Source organism: Styela clava, chromosome 11 (assembly GCF_964204865.1).
Source record: "Styela clava chromosome 11, kaStyClav1.hap1.2, whole genome shotgun sequence".
Classification (NCBI taxonomy): Eukaryota; Metazoa; Chordata; class Ascidiacea; order Stolidobranchia; family Styelidae; genus Styela; species Styela clava.
Window position 1 is genome coordinate 17,008,783 of NC_135260.1, and position 20,660 is coordinate 17,029,442.

At 36.9% G+C, this 20,660-nt stretch overlaps 1 protein-coding gene and 1 long non-coding RNA gene across 2 annotated transcripts; both read right to left on the reverse strand.

The window, feature by feature from the left end:
* Positions 1-726: 726 nt before the first annotated feature.
* On the reverse strand, positions 727-3,658 carry LOC144429836 (zinc finger MYM-type protein 1-like). The gene is made up of 2 exons (XM_078118055.1): positions 1,504-3,658; positions 727-815 (listed from the first exon to the last, which is right to left on the reverse strand). Exons 1-2 carry the CDS (start codon positions 3,656-3,658, stop codon positions 727-729), a joined length of 2,244 nt encoding a protein of 747 aa, XP_077974181.1.
* Positions 3,659-14,594: 10,936 nt separating this feature from the next.
* On the reverse strand, positions 14,595-17,727 carry LOC120348132 (uncharacterized). The gene is made up of 5 exons (XR_013479183.1): positions 17,540-17,727; positions 16,531-17,140; positions 15,996-16,046; positions 15,828-15,913; positions 14,595-15,727 (listed from the first exon to the last, which is right to left on the reverse strand). It is a non-coding gene; the product is annotated as an uncharacterized LOC120348132 (long non-coding RNA).
* Positions 17,728-20,660: the final 2,933 nt, after the last annotated feature.

Consider the following 20,660-nt stretch of genomic DNA (forward strand, 5'->3'; position numbering starts at 1 on the left):
TAAAATGAAAGGGTTAAATACATTATAATCCATAGTTACACAATGCACATTCGTCACAACATAATGAAAATCATTAAGAGTAATTAGATCATCATTCTTTAGTCCCAGAGCCAAATTTCAAAGTTGTGAAGAGCCGCACACAAAAAAACGCAAGTAAAAATAGCAACAAAACTTGAGCACGTATATAAAATACCAAATCATCGTAACAACATATTACGGCAAAATATTCGAATAACGAATCGAATAATAAAATATGTTTAATAATTGTTGCGCCTATTATCATCGCAAATGATTACAATTGTAAAATTTTGAAGCATTTGGGCAGTAATATGACATAATGAAAATCATTAAGTGAAGTGCTGAATTTGCAAATTCCGTAAATAAAATTGAGCATTACTAAGTACGTATTGGGGTGTTGTTTTGTTTAAAAAAAACGTTAAAACTTGTAGGAATTAGTTTTAATTAGCGCCTGACCTTTTATTGGGCACAAAGGCCTAGAAATGCCTTTATTGTCAATTTATTTAATCTCTATTTTAAATCAACATTCAGGATTCACACTATCGTAGATTTTCGAGGTTTATCTATCTAATACTAAAATAACACGAACACCATAGAATAGCACGAGAAACTCAAGTTCATTTTAATAAATATCTCTATCTCAGTTTCCGTCACTTTGATACAGGTAAGATTAAATTACAAGCGGTGATAAGTAAGATCATAGCCAAGTCAGAGCGGGTTGTAATCGTGGAGGATGCAAGGTGCAGTAAGTAACGGGTTGAGATGATCGCCAGATTTTTCGTGACTATTTTCGATTACTGAAACAAAATTAAAATAATCATTGAGTTATTTGATCTATACTTAATATTCGGAAATGCGACAAAAACTGTGTGAAAATATGTGAAAAATCCACGAAAGCGAGCGAGTAATTAATTTTTAAAGCCTCAACCAGAGCCGCAGGAAAGGTCGTTGACAAAACCCAGTTTGAGAATCACTGGTCTACACTCTACAATAAATTTATTTTTCTTGATTTCACTGTCGCAAGCTGGTTAATCACGTCATCAAAATCTGTTTTTTCCAATGTTTCTCTTTCGACACTTAGAAGAGCAAGATCACTGAGACGATCCTGTCCCATTGATGCACGCGAATACGACAAAATAAGTTTCAATTTGCTGAAAGACCGTTCACAGCTTGCAATTGAAACTGGTATTGTTAACAAAATTTGTAAAGAAATTCGCAGATTGGGGAAAACGTCGTCTCCAAAAGACACAATGAAACCAAGAAGAGCCAAAGGAGTTTCTGGTCGACTTTCAGTTCTGTTACTGAGCAGCATTTTGCAATCTCCAATTTCGGTGAAAAGTTTGTGGCCATTGATGTCCGTGTCGTAGAAATTTGCAAAATCTGTGCAATCTCGCCGAATTGCATCCTCGTCTGTGTCGGATAGAAGAGTCTTAACATCGAGCAGAAATCCAAATTTTGTGTTTAAGTCTTTTAGTCGTGAAAAACGTGTTGACATCTCCTGTTGAAGCCGATCAAATACATTCTTCATAACGCGCACAATTTCTTCTTCTGGTGAAAGTCCTGCATCTCTCTCCAGTTCTCCAGGCATTCTCTTACGTTGCCTAATTCGTCTATTCACCTGAACCCCCCAGACTGTGCATTTTGTTTTGGCATTTTCTACAGCAGCTTGGCTCAAATCATCACGCAGCTTAACGAATTCTTGTTCCAAAGATTCAATATCAGTTGCAGCTTCCTTGAAGTTCATCGTAGGATCCTGTAAGCGCTTCTGTACACGATCAATTTTTCCAAGCACGGTATTCCAGAATTGTAATAAAACTATGAAGTTGAACTTCAATATGCAGGCTTGTAACTGCTCTGCACCACTTCTAGTTTCAGGTGTCATAGTTGAGTCTTCTGATAATTTTTCTAGGAGTTGTACCAGTTCATTCAGCCCTTCAAAAATAGCTCTAACAGCTTCTAATCGTGCACTCCAGCGTGTTGCAGACTCTCGTTTTACTGTAATAGGAAGAACTCGTTTTAACTCTTCCCAACGAACCGTTGAATGAGAGAAAAACAAATATATATTTTCAAGTGTCCCAAAAAATGTTACGACAACTGGATCTTGCTTAGATGAGTGTACTCCTGCTAAATTCAAGCTGTGGTTGTCACAGTTGACAAACAGCGCTTTGTTATTTCTTTCACATATTCGTTGTTGAAGGCCAGAAATATGCCCTGCCATAACAGCAGCATTGTCATAACATTGTGCTCGACAGTCGGCTAAAGATATGGCGTCAGACTTTAGTCTCTCGACGATGACTTTTTCTAGGCTTGCTGCATCTTTTGAATGTATCTCGATATACCCCAAAAAAGATTCTTTGATAGTTACTTGTTTAGTTTGAAAATTAACATCCACAAATCTTATAATCTGAGACAGCTGTTCCCGATGTCCTAAATCAGGAGTTGAGTCAAGTAAGATGCCGTAGTATTTGCTTTTCCTTATATCCTGCAGCAATTGGCTCTTTACAGTTGATGCAAGTATGTGGATAAATTCATTCTGAATTTCGGGTGACAAATAGGAAACTGATCCCGGATTCTGTTCAGCATGTTGGACGTGTTTTGCCAGTACCGGATCAAATTGAGCAATGAGTTTGATCAGCGCGAGAAAGTTTCCAACATTTTTATCAGTTCTGGGATTCAAGTTTTCCTCGTGACCACGTAGTGCCAAATTTTGTGAAACCAAAAATTTAATACAGGTGAGTATTCTTTGCAATATATCTCGCCAACGTTGTTTTTCTGAATGAATCTGCGCTTGAGCAATTGCGGCAATTCCTGTACCGTCAATTAACCGTCTTTCGGCTTCCTTCCATGTAGTAAAAGCCCTGCGATGGCTGAGATTGTTTTCGTGACATTTTAGTTTTTCTGGCTTTCTCCACTTGTTGAAACCGTTTTTTAACTCAAACGAAGCTTGCGAGTTTGAAGGCGATGATGTAAATAGTAGACAACAGAAACAGTAAGCGGCTTTATTGATTGGTGAATACAGCAACCATGAACGATTTACTTCTTCTCCATTCGCTAATCGACGTTTAAACCATGCCGACGTAATCGAACGTTCTCCATGTAATGATGGTAGATTGTCTGTGTGCTGAAAAAGTATGGGCCCGAGAGTAATCAGTTCATCGCGAAGAGATTGTGGTACTTTTGGTAATTTTGTCACTTCGTCAAAATCTAGGTAACCAACATCGTGAAACTTTAGTACATCAGGAACCGCATCCGATTGGACATCGTAATGAGTTTTATTATTTGCAGCTTCTCTGCCAGAAATGTTATCTTCCTCGTTACTTTCAACAGGTTCGTCACTATGTTGGGTCTCACGGTCTTCAGTGTTATCGGAGTTTCTTTCTGCACATACAGAAATATCTGTTTGAATAATGTTTTCCTCCGAGACCGCAATGTTTTCAACATTAGCGCCGACATCATGCTCTAAAACAGATGGTTGATAGCCGCCATCTTCTGATTCTAAAGAACTGATGTTTGCAGCTTCATCTTCTTTCTTGCCTTTCTTTAAAAAAGCAGCAAGTAATACACTCGATTTTTTGAATGCTATTTCGGCTTCCCTTTTTCTTTTGCGGTTTTGAGCTCCACTTCTTTTTCTTCCTGACATAGCTTCAAAAAATTCAAATATAAAATATATCTTATTAGATCTATATGACTGAGTGCACTAAACTGAATTGCTGAAACAAAATTTAAATTCTGCAGGTCCGCGGTAATGAAACTACGGGTAAGCTCTGAATTAGGCCACTGAGTATCGTACCGGTACGTGGTAGCCTAATGTTGAGGTGAAACCGATGCATCAAATTGAGTTGTTGCGACGCCGTTGCAAGTTATTGTTATAAATATAACGCCCAGGTTCCCTCTAATGTGAACAACTGCGCCATTGCGCACTGTCACCAGACCATTCGCGCAGTAAAATATCATTCTCGCGCACTGGCAACCCTCCGACTCATATTTTCTAACTTCTAGCTGTCCGTTCTTTATTTTACGTGTAGTTTGCTTGCCACACTGTTCATTGTGATGTCACATACGTGTCAGTTACGAAAGTCTTCATTGTGATGTCACGCATGTGTCTGTTACGTCCAAGTACTTTGATTACTCTGGAATCATCTGGAACCGACTATTATAATAATTATTAGCCGATCCTACAATGTCAGTGATGGCTGGTCACCGGTGTCGCATTTCAAGGAGCTGTTTGAGTTGAATGTGTACTTGGTTTGCATTCTAATATGTACCGTGTTTCCCCGAAAATAAGACCGGGTCTTACTTCAAATTTCTTCCGAAAAATAACACTAGGGCTTATTTTCGGGGGATGTCTTATATTTTCATTTATCGAAAACAAAATCACAAATTAAAGAATTACAAGATTTCAAATATACATAATCAGAAAACCGATATCTATTTACTTATAGATAACACGTTTTTATTCAAAATATCTGCAAAACATATATTATTATTCATTTAAAACGTATAGGAGAGAGATTTCACGCTATCGAATAGCTAAAAAAATTCGCGCTATTGACTAGGTCTTATTTTCAGGGGAGGGCGTATATTAAGAGAATTCTTAAAATTCAGGCTAGGTCTTATTTCCGGGGAAACACGGTAAGTGGTCTGGCCAAGTGTGCGGTTGGCCATGTACTAAGTAAGACTAGACGTCTGACGCCGGTGCAATCTTGCTTGTGACCGTTTTTTTACCCTTGTTGTGAAATTTTTGCAAGCCCCATTTTGGCGCCCCTGTACCTTGGCGCCCGGGGGCATATGTACCCCACTGCCCCCCCCCCCCCCCTACGCTACGCCTCTGGTTGTGAATCTTACAGGCTAGGTCTTACTTTTAGGCTTTATTTTTGGGAAAACATGGTACAATTGATATCATCTTGCTTTCCTCTTTTCCATCCACAAGCTTCAATAAAACAGCCCAGACATTTCAAATTGGAAAAATCACATTTTGATACATTATTCTGCCACAATTTCAATTCCATTTTGAAAAGCTCAATCTTGCTACAAGCGTCAAAAATATCACGTCCTTTCCCCTCCATAATTTTAACTGATTTGTGATTTTAAATATGGCTGTTAGATAAGACAATTTTGCAAGATATCTTGAAAATTAGCAGTCATCGAAAGTCTTTGCTGGATTAGAAGCATATCGTCTGATAGTGTGTATCTTACAACATTCGGTACGGTACACCCCTGGTACACCCTATCGACGTGATACACCTTTCAAACTTTTTGGTTCACCCTGGGGTGTACTATACACCCGGTTGACGAGCAGTCTAAATAAATTACTGATTGCTGAATTGGAATATCAGTGTTTTGGTCATATATTTGTAGAGTCCTATTTATCGATGGGTTATAGTATCATCTTTAAAAATCGGGTTATGATTTTGTGCACTAGGAATATTATTTTTGTTATACTTATGTTGTTATATTTAAAAGTTTGATTCACTGCCATGAATAAAGCTAACTCGAAGCTGTACATTTTTGTATATATTTATATTTTGAAACATAAAAAATATTAATATTGAGCTAACATTATCTTTGTCGAAATTCGTATGCATAGAACCAATCCTGCGTCAACCCAAAATGTTTGTGGCAGAAGTCATTGTGAACTTCCATAATAGTTTAAGGCTCTTTGGTCTCGATGTTTGTAGAAGTTAGTTTTTCGCTTTTTTTAATATACAGGATTGAATTGAAGTCAAAATTTAGCAGTGTACCTTAACAAAAGAAGGTTCGAATAAACTCTAGCGTGAGCTCAGTATCTGTCCGCTTATTTCTAAATGGATAGGCTTGTCGGGCTCAGTGCGGTCAATTCACTGATTATATATTATGCTCGGCTGAAGTAACAAAAATGAGTTTGCTGTCCAGGACTACATCACCATAACGTTCATGCATCCTACGTGAATAAGACATTATTATTTAAGATTATCGCCATCAGGTAATATCTTCCGTTTTTTATGTGAGCATCGCGATTATAAACAGTAAACTGCAAATTATAAGCACGAAAGATTCGAAACCCACCTTGCTCCTTTGACCTCGATTGCCACTCTTCGAATATTGTTCCATGATTATAGAAAGCGCAATTTTCACTCGTGTACCAGCGCGTTGAATCGCAATGTACTGGTGAAAATGTTACGGAGAAGCCAAAAACGCAATATTTCATCATAAAAATTCGCTCTATGACGTCTTTGAGTCAGGTAATATAGTGGGGCCTGGTATTCTTTTGAAATCACAATTTGGGCTCTGAGTTTGTACTATGTACTTCACTGACTTGAATTCTAGCACAAAGATTCCTACTACACGACCGTATGAGTATTCCCATATGACTTCACAATGAAACTTTCGTAAACATGTTTCCGACTGTGTTGCAACAATCCGCAATCATTGTATCAAGTATCGTATTGCCAAACTGTACAGTATGTACTGTAGCCGTTGAACTACCTAATTAAGTAATCGAGTTTTCATATTTCACGTCGTAGAGCTACGAGTGTATTAGTTTGTTACCTAAAACGGTGGGGTGATTCTGTAATATTCTACTCAAAGTAAGATGTTTTGAAAGGAATAACTTTCGGGCGGTATGAACAACTTTCTGGCAACGTTGCTTTAAGATTAGAAGGTGCCGGCTAGTTGTGTAATGGTGGTTGTCTATTACGATGTCTTTACCGAAAGCAATGTAAATTAGTTGTAGTTGTGTGGCATTATCTTAAAATTTTTGATGGTTCAAACGCTGAACGAGGCATTCGTGCCAAAATATTTAGTCGTGGGCAATGAAAATCACCATATGCATCGCGTCGATGCTTAATCACCTGCCATCTTGCCACCAGGTTTTCGAAAAATCAGATGTAACGTACTGCTACTGCGGAATGCTGTAGTCGCCAGCCCATCGTCGTCGAAGCCGTGGCAAGCGAAAATTCTATACAAACTCACACCCTTGTTTCTCGATATTTAACATCAAAATTTGGCGAGATGTTGGCACTGGATTTTATGCCGTATATTATTCGATAGTGGAAAAATGTGATTTTTGCGGCTTGTAGTGGAACTGAATCGTAGATGCACCGATTTTTTGCCAAAAATATATGAGAAAGTAAAAAAAAAAATGAAGGATTACCACACTTTGAACTTGATCGTTCACAACACCATCACATCAATCATTGAAATGAAAGATACCGTGGCTGATGCCCGTTCTGTAATTTTCTTGTAGTGTACTGCAGCGTTTCTTAAACTGTTTTCCGCAAGCTTTTCGGCTGTTCCCGGAATTGGAACTAACTAAATTACTCGCCATGGCAATCTCGGCTGTACTTCGGTGCCTCCAGGTCTCCCAACTGACAGAGCATCAGTGAATATAGATGCTGATATTGTTACTAATGCCAAACAACATCTTGCGGCATCTACTCTTAACAACACACGTCTCCACTTGTTTTTCAGTCACAATACAGAAACCATTTTGTCTCCCAACTGACGACAAACAGGGGTAGCGATATTTATGGTCTTCACAATTTTCTGAACAGCTTTAGAAGTGGTATAGATATAGAGCGGAGATTTATTGTACCGGCAGCTCCCAGACGCCTACTTGTAAATTGACGCTAATATCGTTGTTCAGTGGTTACAGTAGCCTACTCGACCCAAAGTTAAAAGTTGTCACGGTAATATAATAGGGCGGAGGAAGATGGACCCCCTTATTGAATTAACAATAATTCGAAATTGTTGACTATTAGTTTCAGTGAAGTTTATTTTTAGAAATAAGTAGTTTAATCGTGTAATACCGTTAAGAATGTGTATTGAAACGCACGCAGACAACTCCATTTAAGGATAAACACATTTATAATTAACGCTAAGTTAACAACAACCAATCGTGTTAGCAAATTTAAAACACGCTGGTTTCAATAAAATTCATTTTTAAAATAGATGGTTTACCGTGTTTTCCCAGCTCGTGAAATTAAAAACGTGTATTAAAATGCCCCCAATATTTACTTGTGACGTAGGAATTCAGAATTATTTTACAGGACTATTAATTTGGCTTACATTTAGAAAAAAATTACGTAGTCATATTTTTAGTCAAAAAAAATTATAGATTTTTTTCGCAATCCACACAAAGAAAGTATTGGTCGTAGTCCAAATTTATTGGCAATTATTTGGGACATATCCAATTTGGACATCCGAAAGTGTCGCAACCAATTCACAACATTTTCTCTTGTTGAAATTCGTCATTCCAGTCCCCGTCGCAAATGTGGCATTCATCATTGCCTTTCCAGTCAATCGACGATTCATTTTCATAACTGGAAGTTGATGCATGTACATTTTTAGTAGCGGCAGGTTTAATTCTACACTTTCGTTTCGAATTATTTTTTGCTTGCACTCGATATCGCAGAATTCTGATTCGCTGTTATTACCCGCGCTTTTGTTTTAACACGAAGTGGTCTATTTTTCAAAATGATCTCTTTGGATGGCGTGGAAACATCTCTCAGCTCCGCGGGCACCAGACCAAGACTGACGAATGAATGCTGTTAATGAGATGGTCCAGATAAATCGCCCTCTTCATTTAGCTCAGTTTGCGTGGCTATCTCATTCGCTATTTACTACGGAGACGAATGTTTAGACAAATCAACATCAGCCCAAGGAGTTTTTTGAAATACTTTGGACTTATTGGTGGCATTCGTGTTAAAAAGAAAAATGCCACATGCTTTGAAACCTCTCACGATATTGTGCATGCTTTTTTAAAATGGGATTTTCGGCAGTTTTTTCGCGATCCGCAGTGCACCACGAATGGCTTAGTAGGAATTTAAAAATGCGGATACAATAGATTTTAGACTTTCAAAGGTTGGGACACATGTGTGGTAGCCTATGGGGCACTAATGCCATTAAAATTACATTTTCTCTTTCGGCAGCTTTTATTAGTTCTTCAGAATGATGATACACATGGCCATCTAATAAGAGTTATATGGGATTATCAGGGCTCCTACCCGATGGAATATGCTTGATGAATAACAGCTCAAACCATTTGAGCATCAATTCTTAATCCGACAACACCGATTTAGCATAAGCAGCGCCTTGAGGTCCGTTCTTGGCACAATCGAATTTGCACATGATCTTCACTTTGAGTTGCTTGAAATAACCCGTCAATCTTCTACAATTGCATTGCTTATTCTTGACCTGCAGAGCATATCAAATCTTGTTTGGCCACTTGCCATCACTTAAGGCTGGGCCACTTTTTCAAATAAATTTTTCCCAGTTTTCTTATCGATCGCCCAAGCATGTTTTTTAACTATGCTGTCTATTGTAAGTGGAAACGCTCGCTAAGCCAGATATTCAATGTATCACATTAGCGAGCTTTTGTACCCTTTACTTATTTTTGTCGGAGGCCCAACTCTGGCATTCAATTAACATTATTGTGCACCCAATCACTCAAAGTTCTTCTGGGCCCCGTATTTCATTTACGCACCTTTTATTGACATTTTTACTACCTTCACCGCATCAAATGATTTTTTCATTTCCTCACTGTTCTTCCAATTTGCTCTCTTTCTCGCGTATCGAGGTTTTGCCATCCTTAATAATTTGGTTGACCGTTCCTCTTACTGTCATCTCCTCTATCTTTTGAAACAGCACGATTTTGATTTAACGCAGCAAAAGGTCCTTCTAATACAAAAGCAACGAATAACAAACGTCCCTGCCAAACCCGAACCCTTTGGCAGACGACCGTTTGCCAAAGGGTTCATTGCGTCATTTTGTTTTTCAGATACCGTGCGTTGAAAGTGGGTAGGCAGAGTTTGCTGGGGTGGAGGTAATATGGGCCTTGACGTTAGGACTTTTCAAAATATTCAATATGTCTTGCTTTACTCTTTATCATGAAATGTATACCTTGAGGCTCCATTTGCAGAAGTATTAGTCTTATTCGAGGACAATATATAAATATCGTAACGTACCAGTGCCATCAAATCTGACTCTAATTTTCGCACGAACACTTCGATCGAAGATTCCAACTACGCGACGCTAATGAGTATAAATACCAATAAGTTTGAAAAAGATTGTATGGGGAGAAGATATATTTATTCTCGTTTAAACCTGGCTCAATCGTCAATTAAAAATAATGCAAAAAACTTATATCGCACAAAATATAGGTGTCTTATAATTACGTGGGGGGAGCGGCTAAGGGGTTGAGTACATTTTTGTATGGGCGAAATAGTTGGCCTCAGTAGTAAGCCACCACACCACGCCAAGGTGCCAACCTTTGTGGTGGTTTTCATCTCGAACTGGCAACAATCGAGAGAGAAAACCCTTAACTTTGGCATATATTGCAAAAGATAAAATTGACTGATCATTTGCGTGTCCATGAAGCCGGTGGATCTGAAAAATAATTGGAGTTGGGCATATGGTGACAAAAATTTAGCATTGTTTGCACTCCTCGCAATTCCATTCAATTTTGTGCCTTGGTTGGCACATGAGTATTGCAACATTCCGGTTGGTACCATTCCAAACACGAAGTACATTCTATCATAGTCTGATTTTGTATGTAGGGCAGTTGGAAAAAATCTAAATATCCGTAAATTTCGTATTAGTTTACTGTGGTTTCGGTCGATGGAAAAATAGTTTAAAACTAATACCATCATAAATTTTTTTTCGCAGATTTATTCCATCAAAAACTAGATCCTCCTGTCTAATTGACTCGCAGGTAGCTATGCAAAAACTTAATACAAATGGCATATCTGTCTTTTGTCGTGTATTTTATGTACGAACTATCATAAATTTGAATGATATTCTAATTAAACGACAATATGTTTGACGCCGCTACCCATTCATCATAAAGCAGAATTTGAATGAATTTTTCGAATGTAGCGTAGACTGTATCTGCGCCGTACTATGAAGGCCGTCAGCATTCGGGATGACAAAATTAGTGATGCGGTATTCATGATGTCCAATGTGAACCAATCCCTTCGAAAATTAGTATTTCCGAATATTTTAAAGTCAACCTTAGACATATGTACCAAGTTCCGAAAATCAATTTTAAGAAGACGCCTCAGAGATGATTTTTTTTCCAACATATCTTTATCGAACAATTCTTTTGAGCGAGATGCTTTCAGACGTTTAGATGGTGGCTGTGAATATTACCTTTTGATTTATCACTACCCTGATTTCTACATCTCTTACCCCATTTTTCAATCAATTTGGTCATTCTTTCTATCCTACTATTTTTGGTACGAACAATCAAATTATTCGGATATTCCCTAATTAGGGAATCGTGAAATTGATCATACACCACAGCGATCTCTCAAGACGTTTAACTTAACCTCCTGTTGTTGAATCGAGCACGCTTTAGCTCCTGTTGACTTTTCTCCATGATTCCCTGTGTTCAATTATCTTTTGCTAAGTTCTGTTTGTTACAGACCGAAGATTTTGCACACTTTTTCATGGTTTGGCAAATTTGCACTACCTTGAAGGACAGAATAACAGCGTGATATGTAGGCCTCTAGACTTTCGCGCATGTTTACTTGTATTATTGATTTAGTGAGGACGATACTACTATCACATATAAAAATCTTTGCAGGAAATCGTTTGGTCAATTTGGAAACATCAGACCGGAATTGTGACAAAAAGTTAGAAATATTTGCAATTTTGTCGTCGAGGATCTTCTCTATAGGATATTACAGATATTTTACGACTGCAGCCTGAAAAGCCAAAATGTCCACTGCAAGCGAAAACGCGTTCAGCCAAGTCTCCCAAATTTACAGTATGCCATCTAAATGCATACTAACAGTATATTATGTCACTTGTTTTAATAGCTTTTCTAATGACATAGACCAAATCCGGATTTTTTATTCGTCTCTCAACAATACATTTAAAAAGGTTACATCAAATATTTTTATCCATTCGAAATTTAGCTTTATATTTCAAATTCCCATGCACATTTCATTACGAAAGGTGCTTACACTGGCTGGACTAAAAGGTTTACAGACACAAAAATCAGTTTCGTCAGAATTGAAAAATGAATTTATTTATATAAAAATTTATTTTGACTAACCTCATTTAAATCTTCTTCACTGGTTATTACGTCAGATAATTTGCATACTCTGCTGCAGCCAGTCGGATTGTTTTTTCAAAATTCGAATTTTTACACATAAATTGTTATGGTGAATCGCCAAATGGAATACGGTCTTTTTCGTAATTTTTACTGTTTTTCTATATCTTTGTTAGCTTGAGCATTTGCTTGAGGAAAAATCTTAGATAATATTATCTAAAAGACAACAATAGTTACGAGAATAGCTGCATTCACGGAGCATTCTTAATTGCAAGAAAGTCAGGGGCTAAAGAAGACTTTGTCTGGGTTTAAACTCACTGTAATTCCAACGAATGTAAAATAAACTTGCTTTAGCTCTATAATAAATAAAAATTTTGGGTAATAATCTCGACTATCATTAACTATGTAGCGACAAGAGTCCCCACAGACTTTATTAACGCAAGGATGCAACTTACGATGACCAAGGAGGTTCATGTCATCACCAACAATCAATTGTCGTGCTCATTGATTTATTGCGTAGATTTTGTTTTTTAAGAGTCCAGATAGAAAATTTGGCCGACACAATTTGACAATTTACTTTCCTCGGGAATAAAAATCTTTAAATAGATTGAGCTAGTTTGAGAAAACAAACCTTTGTTCCCGGATATGCTAGCTGAGTCGATCGGATGAGTTGCTTGGCATATCCACGGTAATCCTTGCCATGATTCCGCCAGCCATTGCATCTCGCAATGTCATTGGTACACTGTAAAAAATATTAAGGGCGATTTACAACCAAACGCGCGGCAGCAGCGATGCCATGCACTTCGTTGTGAACACCATATACAACTTCAGATGTATTGTATCGTTGCAAGCGCTTGTAATTTTACAACCAAATGTATGTACTAGGCAAAAGCAGTGGGTTGGATGTCTCCGATTTTTACAGCCATAGCGATGCTAACCTTAACTACAAGAAGAAGTTGTAAAACTAAACAACATCCGCAAAGTAACTCGATTAACCCTCATGCCAGCACTTGAAGAAATGAAATACAATTGAAAAGAAATCACTTTTAATAAAATATGTGATCTAATATCAGCAACGAAATAGTATCAAATACACTCGAGAAGTGATCGTCTCCGCCAGCAAAATAGTTCATTTCATCTCTTCAAATAGGTGGAAATCATCCAAAAGATTCAACATTGCAGTGGCCCTCTGTCACTTTTTCTTGCACTGGCTGTTTATCTTGGCAATTCGGCTGAAAAAAAAATGGCATAGCTGGTATAAAATGTAAACAAGTAGTTGAGTGAGAAGTCAACATATTTACATATGTTATAACTTGATCTGCTGGGGTAAAATGATTCCATTACCAAAGTGGTAGATTCATAGTATATTCAATGCTCAGAAGAAGTTAAATTTATTATAGGCTATATCATTTCTGAAGCTCGCAATTATATCATTATTTCTCCAAACAATGAAAATTGTTATATAGAAAGACAAAAAACTATGTTTGAATTTTTTTGTCTATTCATTGCACAAAAATCAACTTAGTGCAAGGAGGCTCACTATATACAGTAACATGATGCTCATATTTATAAGCAAGGCTTTTTTATTAAACAGTTAAGTCCATACCATTGCCATCGAAAAAAGAAACACCAATAGGCTACCAGTTTCTCACCTTTCCAGAAATTCTTTTGTAGTGTTGATACAATGATTAAACATGAGCAATTAAAAGTAAAATAACAGAATATGGTAGACTACAGTAGGCCTACAATAGCTCATTGTCTAAATGCAGGGATGGGACATCTAGTACGGCAATGCTGTAGTTAACAGGCCAATCCAATTAATGCAAAACTGATTAATAATGACAGATGTGGCATAAATTAACTCACCTTCCAAAACCTGAAGATCTACCGGTAGTCTACAAGCACCAGTAGTCCAGAGTTTACAACCTAGGTAACGGTATTTCTTTCTCCATACCTACTGTTTTACAACCTTCAGGCAGCCTAGTGTAAAATATACAGGTTCACACTTTCAAACTAGGCTACTTCAATCGTTTTGAGAGTCGAACCAAGCCAAGCTGCTTCCTAGCGAAACTTCTATCCGCACTAAACAGCCATTTTGGCGGGAAAGTACGTCAGGCTTTGGCGGAGTCAGAAAATTCAAATTCAAAATTTGAATCCGTTGCAATCTGAGATATTTCTAAAACTTAGGAGCATTAAGCAAATAGTTAAATTAAGAAAATATGCCACTCAATTCAAAATTATATTAACCAAAACATTTGCATATACTTTGGTCCGATAAAAGATATAGCGATACAGCGTAAAACTAATAGATTCACCAGTAGTTGGAGTCGTGACTGCAAGTAGACCTGTCCGTTTGAGAATGAGTGCTGTCAGTTGAATCACAAGTTTACATGATGCCTAAAATAAAATATCCTTCCACTCGATATAATATTAAGTGCAATATTAGGATTTTTTTTATCGTAAGCTATAAATTCTATGTCGAGATGACATACGAAGCCGCAGGTTTACGTAGCATTGTATGACTTGCGCCTTATGACGCGAAGCCAAATTTGTATTTGTAAGTTTGGAACTAAATTCGTCGCACCAATGTATTTTTTATTGGCATGCATTTTGCTGATAATATGTGGAAGACTGTCTTCTGAGCTCTATGCTTTTGATTACTACCAAGTGTACTTATTTTAACAGTACAGTACAGTTTTCAGTACAGTCGTTTTTGTATGTTACGTATAATTCATTGTATATTTAACAACCGTATGTTTGTTTTATGATTATGCAACAGTATATGTAATTTTACATCGTACAAGCGGTGAAATTACAACACGATGATGTAAAAATACGTATAAATAGTTGCTCGTCCAAAATACTGCCAAACGATCGTATTTTTTACAAAGAAATGGCTGTGAAATTACAAATTTTTTTACAGTGTACCCAGCGCTAACAAAACGTAGTCCACGTTGGCAATGGATCAGTCTTCGAAATCTCCTTCACGCCATGACGCAACTGGCCGCCAGGCAGGCATATAGAAGATAGAGAGACCGCGATGGGGGAGACAATCGGTATTGTAAAGAAATTTCACAAACTATTTTATCACAGTACTTGTAACAAATATGCAACGTATGGCAAAATATTTATATATACACGGAGTTTTATCATGTTTTAGGTCGCCTCCCTTGGTTCTTCACCCCCATCTTAACTTTTGAAGATCGCAATCCAGCCCGATAAAGAATTTGATTGTATTGAGTAGACATATTAGTTTGTGGCGCGTAAGATTTCAAAATTATAATGGTCAGAATTTTCAAATTGAATGATATAGATAAGTTGTTAGATTGTTATAATCAATAAGCTTACGTTTGGGTATGTGTTATTGCGGGCATTACTGTCAGACTCCACCAGAAGGTGGGGAATAAAAAACAACATAAGCTAATATAAATCCAATTGAATTCGAAGAATCCAATGAAATAACGAGAAGAATACTCAAAATGCAGTAATTTATTAAACCAACTGTAAAGGAAAAATTCATGAAATTTTTTTGTAGTTATACCTTTGTTCATATTGTAGGATTCTCCCTCGTTCTCTTGGCTCGCGAATGGTCTTTCTTCCTAATGAATCCAATCTCTTTTCCTTGTCAACGTGAAAGATATTGCCATTAACCAAATGAGGGTGTAGGCATGCGAGCTTCATCAGAAACGTACAGAAAATAAAAATAGTTTTGAATAAAATAACTCAACTCAAATAACAGTTCCAGTGCAACTGTTCCATGTGAATATCACCCCACCTATTCTTTAATTTCCAATGTCCACGACGAATCTTCTGAGTCAAAAACAGATGTTCCCGCAAACGTCCTCCGTTGATTTTCCACGACTGAAAAAATATGTATATATTCAAGTAAATATTTTTGTATGTAAGTAAACAGGTTTGAAATAATGAATCTAGAAAAAAATACTTATGATTCCAATCTTTTCTGCGTCTTCTTTGTCATAACACATAGATTGCACTAAAATAATATTGAAACGTATTATGTTTGCATAAATTTGCTAGATTCTAAAGAAGGTAAAGAGGGTAGAATGATAATAGTAGTAAATCACATAATTCTTTATTCTCAAGACACTTTTGTTATTTGACCCGTCTTAGATCTCTAAATTCAGTTAGAGGTGATTATCTAGTACAGGCATGTCCAACCTTTTTAGTGTCGCGGGCCACTTTCAAATGAGGAAATTCATCGCGGGCCGCAAACGTTTTTACCAAACTTAAATACCATCCAAATTCCAATTTACGTTAGAATTTGAGCGTCGCTGAATCAAACGCCTGGATTGCACAACACTTATGCGCAATACTTATGAACATACCATGCACACAAAGACCATGAACTACTCAATTTTTATGCAAAATGCGCAACTTTCAAGCAATAATATACATTGGCATAAAAATCGAAAAAAAATAAAGTCCGCAATTTCTTTTTCAACTAGTGCTAAACTTACCTTTGAATGTCATTGCTCAAGTGTTTAATTAATATCAACGGGTAGTTTTGATACCGCATAACGTAACTGGCTTGTAAAATTGTCGTTCGTCAGCTTACTCCTATGCTTAAGACTTCATAATTTTCAATTTCGAAAAGAAAGATTCGCGCAAATATGTTGTTGCCGGAGAAACTTATCCTCATCGATATACTGACTGTAGAATTCAAGTTTTCTATTTCTCAGAAGCAAGCGTTTCAGTTCCGTACTTAACTGGGCATCGATCAATTCAAGGAGCAATTATTCTGGGGCCTTTTCTACCCGAATGTTAAAAGGGCACATAAAAATTTCAAAGAGACTGTCGAATTTCAATAAAAATAAAAAATAAACTGCTATCTTCAATTCTAATTGAGTTTCATACAGTTCAAGCTTTGTGATAAACGCTTGTATATCTTCATAACAGTCTGTAATCCAATGTGTAGAAAACTCGGTCTTCACAATTGTAGAAAACTCATTGTATCGCCACAGATGTTGCACTCTTGAGTGGTCCTCTGTAAAATCATATTCTGTAGCGCCCAACTAGTCTGACGACGCTTTTCTTACATCGGAGCCGCGTGAAATTGAAGCCTGAAATCTGTTAAGATTCAATATCATACCGAGGATCTTCTCTATAGGATATTACAGATATTTTACGATTGCAGCCCGAAAAGCCACAATGTCCGCTGTAAGCAAAAACGGGTTCAGCCAAGTCTCCCGAATTTACAGTATGCCATCTAAATGCATACTAACAGTATATGTTACTTGTTTTAACAGCTTTTCTAATGACATTTACCAAGTCCGGATTTTTTATTCTCCTCCCAACAATACATTTAAAAAGATTAGACCAAATATTTTTATCTATTCGAAATTTAGCTTTATTTTTCAAATTCCCACAACTCATTGCGACAGGGCTTGCACTGGCTGGACTAAGAGGTTTAAGGACACAAAAATCAGTTTCGTCAGAATTAAAACATGAATTCGTATTTTGACTAACCTCATTCAAATCTTCTTCACTGGTTATAACGTTAGATAATTTGCATGCTCTGCTGCAGCCAGTCAGAGTGTTTTTTCAAAATTCGAATTTTTACACATAAATTGTTATGGTGAATCGCCAAATAGAATACGGTCTTTTTCGTAATTCTCACTGTTTTTCTATCTTTATTAGCTCGAGCATTTTCCTTGAAGAAAAATCTTAGATAATATTATCTAAAAGACAACAATAGTTGATGAGAATAGCTGCATTCACGAAGCATTCGTAATTACTACAAGAAAGTCAGGGGCTAAAAAAGACTTTGTCTGGGTTTAAAGTCACTGCAATCCCACCAAATGTGAAATAGACTTGCTTTAGCTCTCTAATAAATAAAAGCCTTGGGTAATAATCTCGACGATCATTAACTATGTAGCGACAAGAGGAGTCCCCACAGACTTTATTAACGCAAGGGTTCAAAGCTATGTGTCATTTCAGTAATAACCAAGGGGGTTCATGTCATCACCAACAATCAATTCTCGTTCTCATTGATTTATTGCGTAGATTGTGTTTTTTAAGAGTCCAGATAGAAAATTTGGCCAACACAATTTGACAATTTACTTTCCTCGGGAATAAAAATCTTTTAAATAGCTTGAGCTAGTTTGAAAAAACAAATATTTGCTCCCGGATACGCCTGTTGAGTCAATCGGATGAGTTGCTCGGCATATCCACGGGAATCCTTGCCATGATTCCGCCAGCTATTGCATCTCGCGATGTCATTGGTACCCAGCGCTAATAGAACGCAGTCCACGTTGGCAAATGGATCAGTCTCCAAAATCTCCTTCACGCCATGACGCAACTGGACGCCAGGCAATAATAGCCTATAGAAGATAGAGAGACCGCGATGGGGAGAGAATCTGTATTGTAAACAAATATCGCAAACTATATAACGTTGTTGTAGTGGAGACCTATTTGCACCCGCCTTGAAGGATCATTCGCAATCTCCCAGCTCCTAGTAACTGCACAACCAAAGTAGTAAAGAGGCAACGAGATCCTTAGAAACGAACTGAATTCATTAATCTCCACATATGAGTAAAATGTTGCTACAGCACAGAAACTTGAAGACCAGCGATAAAACTAATTTATAACGACACGGATGCACAGTTATAAATAAGCAATGAAAGAATGATAAAATAACATTCACAATAACAAGTAATAATAGCCAATACCAAATAGGACCTAACTAAACTAAATTTATATGGCAGATGTCACAAAACGCGCACCCCTATGGTAAAATAAATCCAAGGCAATTCTCAATATTAAACAGACACTTTCACAATTCCACAGTGCCGTATAGAACAAAGTATCAGAAAAACGTTATTTCAAAACCCGGAGAAAAAGTTTCACTCCCTATGTCTTCACTATGGCGCAATAATGAGTCACTGTCAACGGGAAATTAAGATAATAAAGATAGAAGAACATAATTCGTCACGAATTGTTAATATAATAGAGAAATATAAATGGACGAAAGTGTGAGGCGTGCGAGGTCAAATCTAACAATTATATTGGTCGGAATTTGCAAATTGAATGATATAAATAGGTTGTTAGATTGTTATAATCAATAAGCTTACCGTTGGGTATGTGTTATTGCGGGCATTACTGTCAGACACCACCAGAAGATGAGGAACAAAAAACAACATAAGCTAATATAAATCCAATTGAATTCGAGGAGTCCAGTGAAATAACGAGAAAACTACTCAAAATCAAATAAACCAACTGTGAAGGAAAAATTCATGATTTTTTTTTGTAGTTGTATCTTTGTTCATATTGTAGGATTCTCCCTCGTCCTCTTGGCTCGTGAATGTCTTTCTCCCTAATGAATCCAATCCCTTTTCCTTGTCAACGCGAAATAAATGACCATTCATCAAATGAGGGCGTAGGCACGCGAGCTCCATCAAAAACCCACAGAAAATAGAAATAGTTCTGAATAAAAATATTGCAACATTGAGTTCAACTCAAATACCAGTTCCATGGCATTTCGCGCGGTAGAGTACTAAAGGTGACTTCAGTTTTATATCAAAGGCGACTGCTGACAAGAAAATTCAAAACAAAATTTTACTACGATTTTTTGAAAATAACTCTTTTTATGTTATAATCGCACATTTTCTTTAATTTCCAATGTCCACGACGAATATTCTGAGTCAAAAACAGATGTTCCCGAGAACAAACGTCCTCCGTTGATTTTCCACGACTGAAAAAATATTTTTATATTCAAGTAAATATTTTTGTATGTAAGTAAACAGGTTTGAGTATTAAATCGAGAAAAAATACCTGTTGATGAATCGCATCTGACCAACTGATTGCAATCTACTTTGCGTCTTCTTCGTTATAACACATAGTAGATTGCACTAAAATAATATTGAAACATATTATGTTTGCATAAATTTGCTAGACTCTAGAGAAGGTAAAGAGGGTAGAATGATAATAGTAGTAAATCACATAATTCTATATTCTCAAGACACTTTTGTTATTTGACCCGTCTTAAATCTCTAAATTCAGTTAGAGATGATTATCTAGTACAGGCATGTCCAATTTTTTTAGTGTCGCGGGCCACTTTCAAATGAGGAAATTCATCGCGGGCCGCAAACGTTTTCACCAAACTTAAATACCATCCAAATTCCAGTTTACGTTAGAATTTGAGCGTCGCTAAATCAAACGCCTGGATTGCACAACACTTATGCGCAATACTTATGAACACAACATGCACACAAAGACCATGAACTACTCAATTTTTATGCAAAATGCACAACTTTCAAGCAATAATATACATTGGCATAAAAAATAAATAAAGTCGGCAATTTCTTTTTCAACTAGTGCGAAACTTGCCTTTGAATGTCATTGCTCAAGTGTTTAATTAATATCAACGGATAGATTTGATACCGCACAAAGTAACCGGTTTGTCAAATTGTCGTTCGTCAGCTTACTCCTATGCTTAGACTTCATAATTTTCAATTTCAAAAAGAAAGATTTGCACAATTATGTTGTGCCTATTGATGGAGAATCTTCATCGATATACTGACTGTAGAATTCAAGTTTTCTATTTCTTAGAAACGAGCGTTTTAGTTCCGTACTTAACTGGGCATCGATC